General features: G+C 38.7%; 2 protein-coding genes across 2 annotated transcripts; both read right to left on the bottom strand.

The window, feature by feature from the left end:
* Positions 1-610: 610 nt before the first annotated feature.
* LOC310987910 (high choriolytic enzyme 1-like) lies at positions 611-4,184 on the bottom strand (the record flags this gene model as incomplete). Its single annotated transcript, XM_083974379.1, has 8 exons — positions 611-737; positions 926-1,007; positions 1,528-1,706; positions 1,863-1,980; positions 2,827-2,979; positions 3,445-3,490; positions 3,886-3,955; positions 4,174-4,184. The coding sequence occupies 8 exons, from the start codon at positions 4,182-4,184 to the stop codon at positions 611-613; spliced, it is 786 nt and encodes a 261-aa protein (XP_083830505.1).
* A 1,973-nt stretch (positions 4,185-6,157) lies between these two features.
* Positions 6,158-9,429, bottom strand: LOC310987909 (high choriolytic enzyme 1-like; the record flags this gene model as incomplete). Its single annotated transcript, XM_083974378.1, has 7 exons — positions 6,158-6,284; positions 6,414-6,495; positions 6,995-7,173; positions 7,332-7,449; positions 8,426-8,578; positions 8,741-8,791; positions 9,381-9,429. The coding sequence occupies 7 exons, from the start codon at positions 9,427-9,429 to the stop codon at positions 6,158-6,160; spliced, it is 759 nt and encodes a 252-aa protein (XP_083830504.1).
* Between the last annotated feature and the right edge of the window lie 3,888 nt (positions 9,430-13,317).

Below are 13,317 nucleotides of genomic sequence, written 5' to 3'. Positions count from 1 at the left end.
CTTTTTGTTTCTTGATCATATCACCTATGAGAATAAAAAATATGTGAAAATACTCAATTTAGGTACATCTAAATAGGCATTTTAATTGAAATCGAATTATTAGCAATAAAACAAAAGTAAATGAAGCTTTTAAAAAGCGATATTTTGTCTAGTTGGAATCTCTTTAAATAACAGACTATTAATTATTTGAATTATCTCAGTGGCACAACATTTGACTCCATCCATTTAAAACAGAAAATGTCACGAGACTAAACTGTTAAATAAATGAACAAACTCAGAGGAGCTTCGTGCTTAAATGCAAATTTATTGATCACAATTACAACCTTTAATATATTCAAAAATTGGACGAACTGAAGACAACAATGATGATGATGAGCTTTCTCCAGGTCACCTGTGTGAAGGTGAGAAAAACCAGTGTATTTGCAATTAATGACACATTTTTTAACAGTGCAGTGTAGCTACATATGAGAATCACAGGTAAAACGTGTGTGTTTACCAGTGAATTTTGAACCTTGAATGAAGAACGATACAACAAATGCAAAAGAAATGAATCCAAATGTGTATGTTGTGATTGTCAAAGGCCCTTTGTGACTCTTACCACTGACCTTGTTCAGCATTTGTAGAGCCTTTGGAGCCTGATGATGTCCTTCTGGCTCATCTCAGTGGCGACGCCAAACTCAACGCTGGAGTCAGGAATGGCCACAAGGGTGGGCCGGTTGTTCTTGGAGAAGGCATACCTGGAAGAACAGGTGTAAGAGTTAAAGGATAATTACTGTTATTTACAACCTGGACCTCATTTCTAGCATAAAATGCGAAAAATACAGCTGAAGAAGGAAGTGAAACAAAAGGTATAATATATACAGAGTTAATTTTATTCATTAAACCAAAGCTCTCTATCCCACACAACTGTTTCTGTTCTACCTACTTGCTGTAATGCATCACAGAGTCGTAGTCGTAGGTAGTTCCCTGGTTCAGAGTGCTGATTTTGTCAAAGGCGTGCTCTTTTCCTGTAGATTAACAAAGAGAACAGAAACAAACAGAATCATTCATCTCTGTAGACATACTGTTTAAAATGTACAAAAGTTGTTCTTTTCTTCTTTTCTATGTTAATATTTTATATTTCAGTTAACTTTTTCCAGTTTCCTTTTTCCAATTAAAGTTTTTCAGTCAGTTTTAATATTAATCTTAATTTTGATAATAATTTCAATCTCAATTTTATTTTATTTTTCATTGGCTTGTTCAATGTTACTGTCTTGACCCATGGACTGTCATATCTGTGAGAACCAGATTGAGAGTGGCTGTTTTCCACTGTTTTCACTCGCTGTGCTATGCTAAGCTAAAGCTAACTGGCTGATAGTAGCTTTACATTGATCTTCTCAACAAACGATTACGTGTTGAATTACTTAAAGATTTTGATATTTTGTGACCTCCTCCTGGAGCTTCAACTAAAGTCCAGATTTAAAAGTTGTATCTTCTTTCTTTCTCAGGATCCCTATTAGCCCCTGATTGCTGTGGACACAAACGAACCAGGGATGACGTTCTCCAGCACGATGCGGATGTACTGGTCGCGGTCAGAGCGTTTTTGCTCATGTTGGAAGCCCAGAGCGTGGAGAAGCTCGTGCTGGACCGTGTCGTGGTAAACGCAGCCCGAACGCCGCAGGGACAGATCCTGACCATTGCCGCGACGGCCGACGTAGGAGAAGCACCTGTGATAATAACGACGACCACATTTGCACAACAGATGAGACTATATGCTGATGATGTTATTTTGTTTTATCAACAGGGAACATTTCAAGAAATAGAAAAGTCTAGTGTGTCATCCAAGAAAACAAGTCATGCAAAGTGTTGTAGGACATGTTTACCCGTTAAGGGACTGGATCTTCAGGTAGTCTCTCTGGCTGGTGCGTTTGATGAAACGGATACAAGAGACGCTGTGGAAAGACTCCAGGCCACGCTGGATGATGCTCAGCTCACGAGAGGCTGTAGAAGCAACAGAATCACATTATTGAAGTGATGTTTTAAGAACAAATGTAATCAGTGTTCCCTGGTGCTAATATTCATGACTTCTATTGGATTTGTAAACATTACACTCCAAAAATATTCAGCGTAATATCCATGATGTATATTTTTATCACACGTAAGATTCCTATCCATTTTGATGACACAGTTGTAACATGAATGAACTGATTCATACTTTTGTTGAACCCAGGTTTATAAAATATAAATGTTCCTAAACCATTTTAAATACAATTAATCTTTACAATTACGATTGTTTTTGTTTATATTGTTGGTAGTAGGGAGGCCAAAGTAGCCAGTATCAATATCCGTCATTCCTTCTTGTTAATTTTTTCAGATTGTTATATCTTGATTCTTGGGGTTCCTAGCAAGACAAATAAAAGAGTTTTCAATTTTTTCCTATGAATTTAGTGGTAATAATTGTAGGTCAAATACAGATATTTTGACTGAAAATCCTATCTTTCCTTATGGACATCTAAGGGTATAATCCTGAAAAACCACAATACTACAATGTAATGCACAAAATAGATTCAATTTCATAAAATAATACTACACTTATAATAATTCATAATAATAATAATATAATAATTCCTTTTTGCAAAATTATACGAATTGTGACAAATTGCTCAAATCTGTATAAGGAAAATAATACTTGTTCATTATTATTCATGACTCAGATGTTAGAATACCCATTTATTTCCCATATGGTGAAAATCTTAACATTTACAAACTATTATGGATTTTCATTTTTTTATTTTGTACAATTGTTTTTAGATTTTGAATTAAGAATTGTTCTCAATCTTCACTCACAGTAAACGCTGGAAATGGTGTAGGGCACGTAGACTTTTCCATCAGAAGATTTGGGCCACATGCAGCCTCTGGACGTGCAGGGGTCAGCGTTCCTCTCAGCCTCAGAGTCGTAGGCGACATCGTCCTCCAAGTAGGGTTCATCCGGAGAACGAACTGCAACAAATAATGTGATTAGTAAAGAAATAAAAGATATTCTCTAATGAAACTTATCAATCAAGATCTGATTGGTTAGTGCTGCTGACAAGGTTGGGTGATCACGTCTGTATCTGTAATTGGTTGAAAGGTTGAATTTAGGAGTTTTAGGACTTTTAACAAATCTAATACATGTCTCAACTCCAAGACCTTGTTCACACTGTCCCACCAATCGTCTTTTTTTAAAATCATATCCAGATTGTAAGTTGTTTGATTTTTTAGCCTAAACAGCCAAAAACCACATGAGATCAAATCTTTACAAATCTGATTCAAACCACATATGGATGTGGTTTCAAATGCAATTCTGATCAGATTGAAGAAAAAGAGAGAGAAAAAAATCAGATTTGGGCTGCAATCTGAACAAGGACCTACACATCTGGATCAGAGCTGAAACTAAACTTTGAGGTGACAGAGAAAAGTTCTTACCAACATCCCTGTTTGCTCTTTCAATCCTCTCTGAAGTTGTCAAAGCCTGATCTGTGCAGGAGGCAGCAACAACGGTTTAATGTTTTTATGAGGAACATTAGTATTTTGTGGTGCATTTAATTTAAGTACAAACTCTTATTTTGATTTTAAAAGTTGAAAAATAAAGGAATAAACTTACAAAATCATGAATTTTCCAGAAATCATATGCAGAGAAAAAAAATGGAGATTTTGTCATCCACAAAAAATGTTCGTTGTTTCTGTCCTCTTATATGTGAAACATATCAACTCAAAAAGCAATTTTTCTGCAGAATGAGAACTTTTACTGCTGGTACTTTAGTACTGATACAGTTATATTATATTATTTTTACATAATTGTTTTGTTACTTTTAAAAGATCTCAGGTAAAAGAGGGTAAATGTAAAACATTCAAAGAGAAACTCACCTGCTCCTCAGCCCAAGCTGAGACAGCCAGCAGGACCACAAGTCCCAGAATGCACCTCATTTCAAATAACCTGCAGCAAGACACAAACAACCAGTAAAATGATTTATGTCTCATCAGTCAGTGAAAATGTTTCCTGAATGACACTCACCTGAGTCACAGTGAGAAAGTGAAGCAACATCACTTTATATTGGCTTCACCAGGAAAACACTCCCTTTAAAGGATATTTAGGGCGGCAATGGAAGAAATTGAGTTAAAAATAGAAATTAGGACCCGATAAGAAAATTTCACCTTGATGCCATGTTGCATTATTCCCATCATAAAAAGCTTTCTAATCTAGTTTGATTTAGATTCTTGGCTTAAAAAAAAGAAACATTTCCTGTCAACAGTGAGAGTGTTTGCCACATTTCTGATAACTGACAATACAGTTTTATTTAGTTTGAAACTGTTTTTCATCTAGTTTGTTGAATTTATGATGACATTCATGTGAAGACTGAGTGGATTGACGTGGTCACATGTGTTCACACCTTCACAGTTTACACCTCATCCCATTTCTCAGTTGTATGGAGTATGGGTATAGTCAAATGGGACTAAGATCCCAGGACCTGGCCTCTTATAACATCATGAACTGGACTTTTGAAATCAATGTAATCATTTAAGAATGTAGAGGATTATTATATGAAATAAGTTATTGCATGCTTCAGAAGTTATGATTGTTATAATCAGCAATGATAATAAAAGTAACAGGACTAAATTTAGAAATGTATGACCTAGTGTCTGATACACTGGTGTCTAAAAGAGGAAGTGCAGTGTAAGATTACCATATAAAGTCACATATTAGTTAAGAATGAGGTGAAGAAATCAACATTTAACTGGGACAAAGGGGACGAACAAACACGCTAACCCCAACCCTAATCCTAACCCTAAAAAAGATGAGGATAAAGAACAGACGCAGCCGATGGTGAAATTGTAACCTAGCAGAACAGCTTCATCTTAAAGACACTGTTATTACCGACTCTACAAACTATGACACTAACAGGAGGAGTTTTCATGAAATAGCTCAACAAAACCTTGAGATATCTGAGTGCAGAGGCGTCACATAGGCCAAGCCACACAGGGTTAGCACCACAGAGGAGCACCACTCCATCTGTGAGAGTTTGCATATTTTAACAGTTGAAGTGTGTTTGTGTTTCAGGATATTAAAATTATTTAATTGTCATCCATTCTTTACATTATTTCATCATTAATTTCAGTATAGGAGCTTAGAGTCTCTGCATGAGTGTGTCACAACTGTGAGCATGTGGCGCCCCCTAGTGGTCAATCACACAAATAGCTTTTACAGCTTTTCCAAGCCAAGACAAGTTTAATATTTATATCCTGCTTGGATAAAAGAATATTGGAGATGTTAAAATTGATGTTCAAATGATAATAAAAACGTATCAGTTGTCTATTGTCTTTTAATTGATCAAGTCGCTTTTTGTTTCTTGATCATATCAGATAATCAGCAGACTTGGCGTGCTCAACTCCACATATGAAAGGTATGCCAGTCCAAAAGATTCAAAGCAAAAAAAGGTTGTGACAGCACTCACTTTAAGTTGATAACTTTTTAATTCATAAAAACTGCTCGCAACCTTTTTTTGTCTTGATCATATCACCCATGAGAATAAACAAAAAAAGTGAAAATGCTCAATTTATAGGTGCATCTAAATAGGCATTTTAATTGAAATCTGATTATTAGTAATAAAACAAAAGTAAATTAAGCTTTTAAAAAGCGATATTTTGTCTAGTTGGAATCTCTTTAAATAACAGACTATTAATTATTTGAATTATCTCAGTGGTACAACATTTGACTCCATCCATTTAAAACAGAAAATGTCAATGTAACTAAACTGTTCAATAAATGAACAAACTCAGAGGAGCTGATTAAATGCAAATTTATTGATCACAATTACAACCTTTAATATATTCAAGAATTGGACGAACTGAAGACAACAATGTTAGTGATGGTGATGATGATGAGCTTTCTCCAGGTCACCTGTATGAAGGAGGTTTAGCATGTGAGAAAAACCAGTATATTTGCAATTAATGACACATTTTTTAACAGTGCAGTGTAGCTACATATGAGAATCATAGGTAAAACGTGTGTGTTTACCAGTGAATTTTGTACCTTGAATGAAGAACGATACAACAAATGCACCATCCAAGAAAGAAATGAATCCAAATGTGTGTGTTGTGATTGTCAAAGGCCCTTTGTGACTCTTACCATTGACCCTGTTCAGCATTCGTAGAGCCTTTGGAGCCTGATGATGTCCTTCTGGCTCATCTCAGTGGCCACGCCAAACTCAACGCTGGAGTCGGGAATGGCCACCAAGGTGGGCCGGTTGTTCTTGGAGAAGGCGTACCTGGAAGGACAGGTGTAAGAGTTAATGAGGCAGCAGCTGAAGAAGAAAGTGAAACAAAAATCATAATAGCTATTTGTATTCATTAAACCAAAGTTCTTCATCCCACACAGCTGTTTCTGTTCTACTTACTTGCTGTAATGCATCACAGAGTCGTAGTCGTAGGTGGTTCCCTGGTTCAGAGTCTTGACTTTGTCAAAGTTGTGCTCTTTTCCTGAAGATTCACAAAGAGAACAGAAACAAACAGAATCATTCAACTCTGTAGCTACACATACTGTTTAAAATGTACGAAAGTTGTTCTTTTCTTCTTTCCTATGTTGGTATTTTATATTTCAGTGAAACTTTTTCTAGTTTTATTTTTCCAATGCAAGTTTTTCAGTCACTTTTAATTTATATTCATTTTGATAATGATGTTAATCTCAATTGTATTTTATTTTTCATTGTCATGTTACTGTCTTGACCCGTGGACTGTCATATCTGTCAGAACCAGATTGGCCCACTGTTTGTTTTCGCTATCTGTGCTATGCTAAGCTAGTTAGCTGGCTGATCATAGCTTTGCACTGATCTTCTCAACAAACTAAGTGAGACAGTGATGTGAAGTGTTGAAATACTTAAACATTTTGATATTTTCTGAGTGTTAACTAAATGAAGTGTGGGTTTTCTCTTTCTTTCTGCAATGATTATACTGATAATCGCAGCAGACATGAACTAACCAGGGATGACGTTCTCCATCACGATGCGGATGTACTGGTCGCGGTCAGAACGTTTCTGCTCATGGTGGAAGCCCAGAGCGTGGAGAACCTCGTGCTGGACCGTGTCGTGGTAAACGCAGCCCGAGCGCCGCAGGGACAGATCCTGACCATTGCCGCGACGGCCGATGTAGGAGTAGCACCTATGACGACAAAGGAGACACATGAATAACGGAAAATCAGATTCTATGCTGATGATGTCGTTTTTTGTTTTATCAACAGGGAATATTCAAAGAAATAGAAAAGTCTAGTGTGTCATCCAAGAAAACAAGTCATGCAAAGTGTTGTAGGACATGTTTACCCGTTAAGGGACTGGATCTTCAGGTAGTCTCTCTGGTTGGTGTGTTTGATGAAACGGATACAAGAGACGCTGTGGAAGGACTCCAGGCCACGCTGGATGATGGCCGCCTCACGAGAGGCTGTAGAAGCAACAGGATCATATTATTGAAGTGATATTTTTAAGAATTAAAGCAGAAGTAAGCGATCCGGTCGTTTTGGCTAATGCTGCGTTCCAGGCAGGCTTTTGAAACCATAAATTACAGCTTCAAGTCACGACTTACGACTTTGTAGCGTTCCAGGCAACCCACTCGTGTTTTTCCGACCTGTTTTACCGGTGAAAGTCACTATAACGGCCACTCGTAACTTCCGACCCGTGAACTCGTACCAGATCGAACTGGTACGACTTCACAGGTCGGAAAAACACGAGTTACGGGTTGCCTTGAACGCACCATAACGTCTTGTCAGCCGATGGAGTTAGCAGCCCCCGCCCTCGTCATGGATCTATTGGTCCTCGTCCCTACGTCACCACATTCAGGCGCATCCCTTGGCTGCACACACAGCCCTTCATGCCGTTCTCTCTTCTCATTGGATAAAACTTGTAGGATACGAGAAAAGTTTTCTCCTCGGCTCAGAGCAGAGCAGAATGACTGAGAGACCCGTGTTTCGGTCCAAACACTCTATGTAAGTGATTGCTGTCGGAAGATATAACTATTTAAGACATATATTAACACAAAAATATCGCTTACTTATGCTTTAATGTAATCAGTGTTCCCTGGTGCTAATATTCATGACTTCTATTGGATTTGTAAACATTACACTCCAAAAATATTCAGCGTAATATCCATGATGTATCGATTTTTATAACAGGAAAGATATATCCATTTTGATGACACAGTTGTAACATGAATGAACTGATTCATACTTTTGTTGAACCCAGGTTTATAAAATATAAATGTTCCTAAACCATTTTAAATACAATTACGATTGTTTTTGTTTATATTGTTGGTGGAAATCTTAACATTTCCAAACTATTTTGGATTTTCATTTTTTTTACTTTTTATTTTGTACAATTGTTTTTAGATTTTGAATTAAGAATTGTTCTCTATCTTCACTCACAGTAAACGCTGGCAATGGTGTAGGGCACGTAGACTTTTCCATCGGCAGCTTTGGGCCACATGCAGCCTCTGGACGTGCAGGGGTCGGCGTTTCTCTCAGCCTCAGAGTCGTAGGCGACATCGTCCTCTATGTAGGGCTCATCAGGAGAACGGACTGCAGCAGATAATGTGATCAGTAAAAATATAAAAGATCTTCTCTGACTGGGGTGGTTGTCTCTGTCTTTGTTGAATTTAGCACCTATAACAAATCTAATACGTCACTCATTCTGCATCGGAGATGAAACTAAACTTTGAAGTGACAAAGAAAAGTTCTTACCAATGTCCCTGTTTGCTCTTTCAATCCTCTCTGAAGTGGTCAAAGCCTGATCTGTACAGGAGACAGCGACAACGGTTTATTGTTTTAATGATCAAATGTTTGTACTTAGACTAAATGCAACATATATTTTGATAAGAACCAAATAGTGAACTTACAAAATCAGAAAATGTCCAGAAATCATGTCGAGAAAAAACAGAGATAGAAAACCAAAGTGAAAGACACACATTTTACAAAACAATTTGAGAATTACAGAGTAAAAACTATCCTGTATTTGACAAAATAGAAAAAAATCTCATGACCCCTCAGATTTATCTGGTGACCCTTTGACCTCTATGTTAGGAACCATTGGACTAAAACCACCAAACATTCATGTTATATCATAACATAAAAAACGGTCAACTTAAATTTAAACTTGAGAACTTTTACTGCCAATACTTTAAGCACAGATTGAGTAATATAGTATTTTTACATAAATGCTTTGTTACTTCAAAAAGGTAAGAGGTAAAAGAGGGTAAATGTAAAACATTTTAAGATAAACTCACCTTCTCCTCAGCCCAAGCTGAAACAGCCAGCAGGACCACGAGTCCCAGAATGCACCTCATTTCGACTATGTCACCAAATAACCTGCAGCAAGACTCACCTTTGTCTCTGAGGAAGGAGAAACACAGTGAAGAAGAGGAGGAGGACATTTCACTTTATAAAGCATTGGCTGCACCAGGAAAACACTCCCTTTTACTGATATTTAGGGGGCAATGGAAGAAATGGAGTGAAAATAGAAATTAGGACCTGATAAGAAAAGTTCACCTTGATGCCACGTTTCGTTTTCCCATCATAGGAAGCTTTTTAATCTTGTTTGATAGATACTTGGCTTAAAATAAACATTTCCTGGCAACCGTGTGAGCATGTCTCCTGCATATAATTTTTATTGAGTTCAAAACAGTTTTTCATCTAGTTCATCTAGTGAACAGAGTTGACTGACCTGGTCACATGCATTCACATCTTCACAGTTCACACCATATCCCATTTCTCATTGTTTTGCAGTGGTATAGAGTAGAGAGTAGAGCAGTGGTCCCCACTGCTCTACTCTCAAATTCCAACCAGCCCACAGCCTCTGTCATAAAATCAATAATATGCGGCCCGCCAGCACGCACAATTTTTTCCCCCAGCCTCGATGTATTGCCATGTGCATGCCTGTTTGTTTTCCTCGTCTCTGGCCTCCAAACAGGCTGAATGACAAGAGGCTTCACTCTGTGACTTGGTGGAATGAAATGAAGGGAGTGAAGCCTTCTGTCAGTCATCCAGGATCTTTGTCTCTGTGGGGGGAGGCGGGGCCGCTACCACACACACAGTGCAGCATGTGAGCCTGTGAGGAGCAACGCAAGGTAACGTCAGTGTTGCCAACTTGGCGACTTTCTCCCTAAATCTGGCGACTTTCCAACCCCTCCCATCGACTTTCTTTTTGACAAAAGCCACTAGCGACAAATCTAGCGACTTTTCCGGTGCTGTTACTGTTACAAACGTTTCTGGTTTGGAGACTTGGACGTGAAAGCCCGTCATCACTACTGTTTCCAACGAGCAGCGGTGTTGCCGTGAGCCCCCCGCCCCCGTTCCTACAGCCCCCACCGGCGGTGTCACGGAGCTGTCCCCGCTATGAGACCCTCTCCATGCCGCTGACACCCCCACCACACCCGACATACACAGAGCGACATACACAGCCTCAGTCACTACTCACCTCATCTACTGTGATGACACGGTCAATATCTATTCAAGTGCAGTTTTGTTGAGACTTGATAAGCCATTTTATTTATTGTTTTGGTTGTGTGTGGTTTTATATTTGAGTGCATCTTTTCTTAACAGAGACAGGGTCTATTCTTGTTTTTGGTTGTGATTTTTATTCAAGTGCAATTTTAGATTTTTGAAAATATAATATAATATAAAATATAATAATGTTTCAAATTAACCTAGATATGTTTAAGCTTCCTTTTTTTCCAGACATTTATGTCATTTTATGTGGTCTTCAAATATGAAAAGCAGAGTGATTTTGGTAAAAACTTGTTTAGATTTATTTATCTATGTGAAGAAATGAAAATAATTCCATTTGCAATGAAAAAAAAGTATTAAATTGTTAATTTGCATTTAATGTTAATGGTTCAAAGGATGTCAGGCTGAATGGTCGGCCGACTCGGCCCCCACACATTTTTACCTCACCAAATCTGGCCCTCTTCGCAAAAAGTTTGGGGACCCCTGGAGTAGAGAATACTTTATTCATCCCTAGGAGGGAAATTCGAATTAGTCCGGTAGCTCAAACGACAATGACACAAAAAATAAAGAAAGATGGAGCAGGGCTGCAGGATGGAGCAGGACTGCTGGATGGAGCAGGGCCACCGGATGGAGCAGGACCACCAGGTGGAGCAGGACCACCAGGTGGAGCAGGACCGCCGGATGAAGCAGGGCCGCCGGATGGAGCAGGGCCGCCGGATGGAGCAGGACCACCGGATGGAGCAGGGCCGCCAGGTGGAGCAGGGCCACCGGATGGGGACGGACCGCCGGATGAAGCAGGACCGATGGTGAAGGGGCAGCTGGGTGGATCAGGATCATTGGTGGAGGGGCCAAATAATTTTGCTTATCTGCCCCGCTACTATATTCCTCCATCTTGCAGCAAGGAGAGAGGAGCCGTCCACCACCGCTGCTTTCCTGGTCAGTCAAGGTGCCATGAAGTGGATGATCCAGGCCGTCCAGAATTGCCTCCTCCTTCTTCAGTGCTCTAGTGCCTCAGGATGTTTAGTCTGTATCCTAGCAACAACTTCATGGAGAACTTCAGATGGAACTTAAGCAGTTGCCATTGGGTGGGATGTACACAAGTGTTGTTATGATTCGAAAAAATAAAATAAATGTCTACTTTCTGAGTCTTCACCAATATCTCCAGCTCTTCATCACTCTTGTTGGGCAGAGAGTTGATATTTCCAATGATGACTGACCTCAGAAAGGACCGATAGGACATCTCCACCTCCAAGCCTTTAACTTTGCACCAGCAGCAGCACGACAACCACCACAAAAGCACATCTTCATCTCATCTGGGACAGGATGGTGTCCTCCAGATCTGTCCATTTTCAATGAAAGAAGCTCATCTCTGAAGAATCTCTTCCCCCCACAGAAGCATCCATCAGTAGATAACAAAAAACACAACAAAAATAAAGCAAATGTTGAGTAAAAACTCAAAAATCACCAGACTTTGCTGCTCCCAGTTGAAGCGCATGTTGCCAACATGTTGTATGCAGTATGGGTAAAAATATTGAAGTTAAGCAAAGTTAATTTAAAAGAGTTACATTTTAGTGTCTGCTGTATCCTGTTTTCTGATATGAAAATATGCAAAAAATACAAATAAAAAAAGGACTGTTGTTCAAATCAGCAGCAATGATATAATGTTAGTGAACCTAACAAACAGCTGACTAAAGATTTTTTGCATTTTTTGCCACCTGTCTGGTGCATCTGGTCTATTCTGGGAAATTTGTCACACCCCTTTGTATGTTATGTGGTGAAAATCTTAAAACCTTTGAAGAGCTGTTTTACCCTCCTGGCCCTGAGGGGTAGAAATAGATGGAAAATGGTATGTTTAAGGGAAAGTGGGGTAAGATGAGCCAGTGGGTAAGTTGACCCACCCCTTGTATCTAGGTAACCGTTCACATGTTTTATCATGTGACCATAAATTCAGGAAGCACCAATCATTTCCATCTTGCTGTGATATAAAGAGAAGCACTTGGGAGAAGGGGTAAGTACTTTGTTTTTTTTACACAAAAAACTGTTTTTTGCTTGTCAAAGTAAAATTTCAGCATATCAGGTAAAATGACTGTTATATCAAAGCAAATTCATCTGGGTCTGAAATGATATATTATTCTTGTTGGTGATTTTCTTACATATAAAATCATGTGAATCACTTCACTAAAGATTAGCCTGAATTTCTAAGCTAGCCCATTTTTTCCTAAATGGTGGCTATGGGGCAAAGTGAGCCAAAGGCTATGGGGTAAATTGAGCCAATGGTTCAACTTACCCCACCATAAGGCAATGAAATTCAGTTAACCCTCCTGTACTGTCGTGTTCGGGTCAAATCTGACGGATTTACAACTTAAAACACACTAAATATTGTGTTTTTCATCTGATTGCCACAAGACCTTATGATATCCTTCACACTGTGCACTTGAACATAAAAGTGATGATCACCACTTTCATTGAATTTTGAGTGTTTTATTCAACCTTGTTACACCTGTGGTGATCCCGGTCAAAAGCGACCGCCATAGGAAATGAATGGGTATGCAGATTATATTTATCCAACAGATGAGAAAACATTCCCATACCTATCATGTCATGTCATGTTGAGGAGTTTGGTCTCCGGATTTCCATTTCTTTTTTACATTACATGTTCATTTTGGAATCCACAGAAGTTCTGAAAGACTGTTAAAGATATGGAGGGTAAAGCGACGCCATCTCAGTTACCAACCTCTCTTGTCTGGGATGGAAATATTGTTACAGATAAGGAACATATGGTTGAGCTCTTTAACCTGCATTTTGTTCAAACTGGA

Source organism: Trachurus trachurus (assembly GCF_905171665.1).
Source record: "Trachurus trachurus genome assembly, chromosome: 6".
Classification (NCBI taxonomy): domain Eukaryota; kingdom Metazoa; phylum Chordata; class Actinopteri; order Carangiformes; family Carangidae; genus Trachurus; species Trachurus trachurus.
Note: the sequence above shows the minus strand (reverse complement) of the source record. Positions and strands in the feature narration are given on the sequence as shown.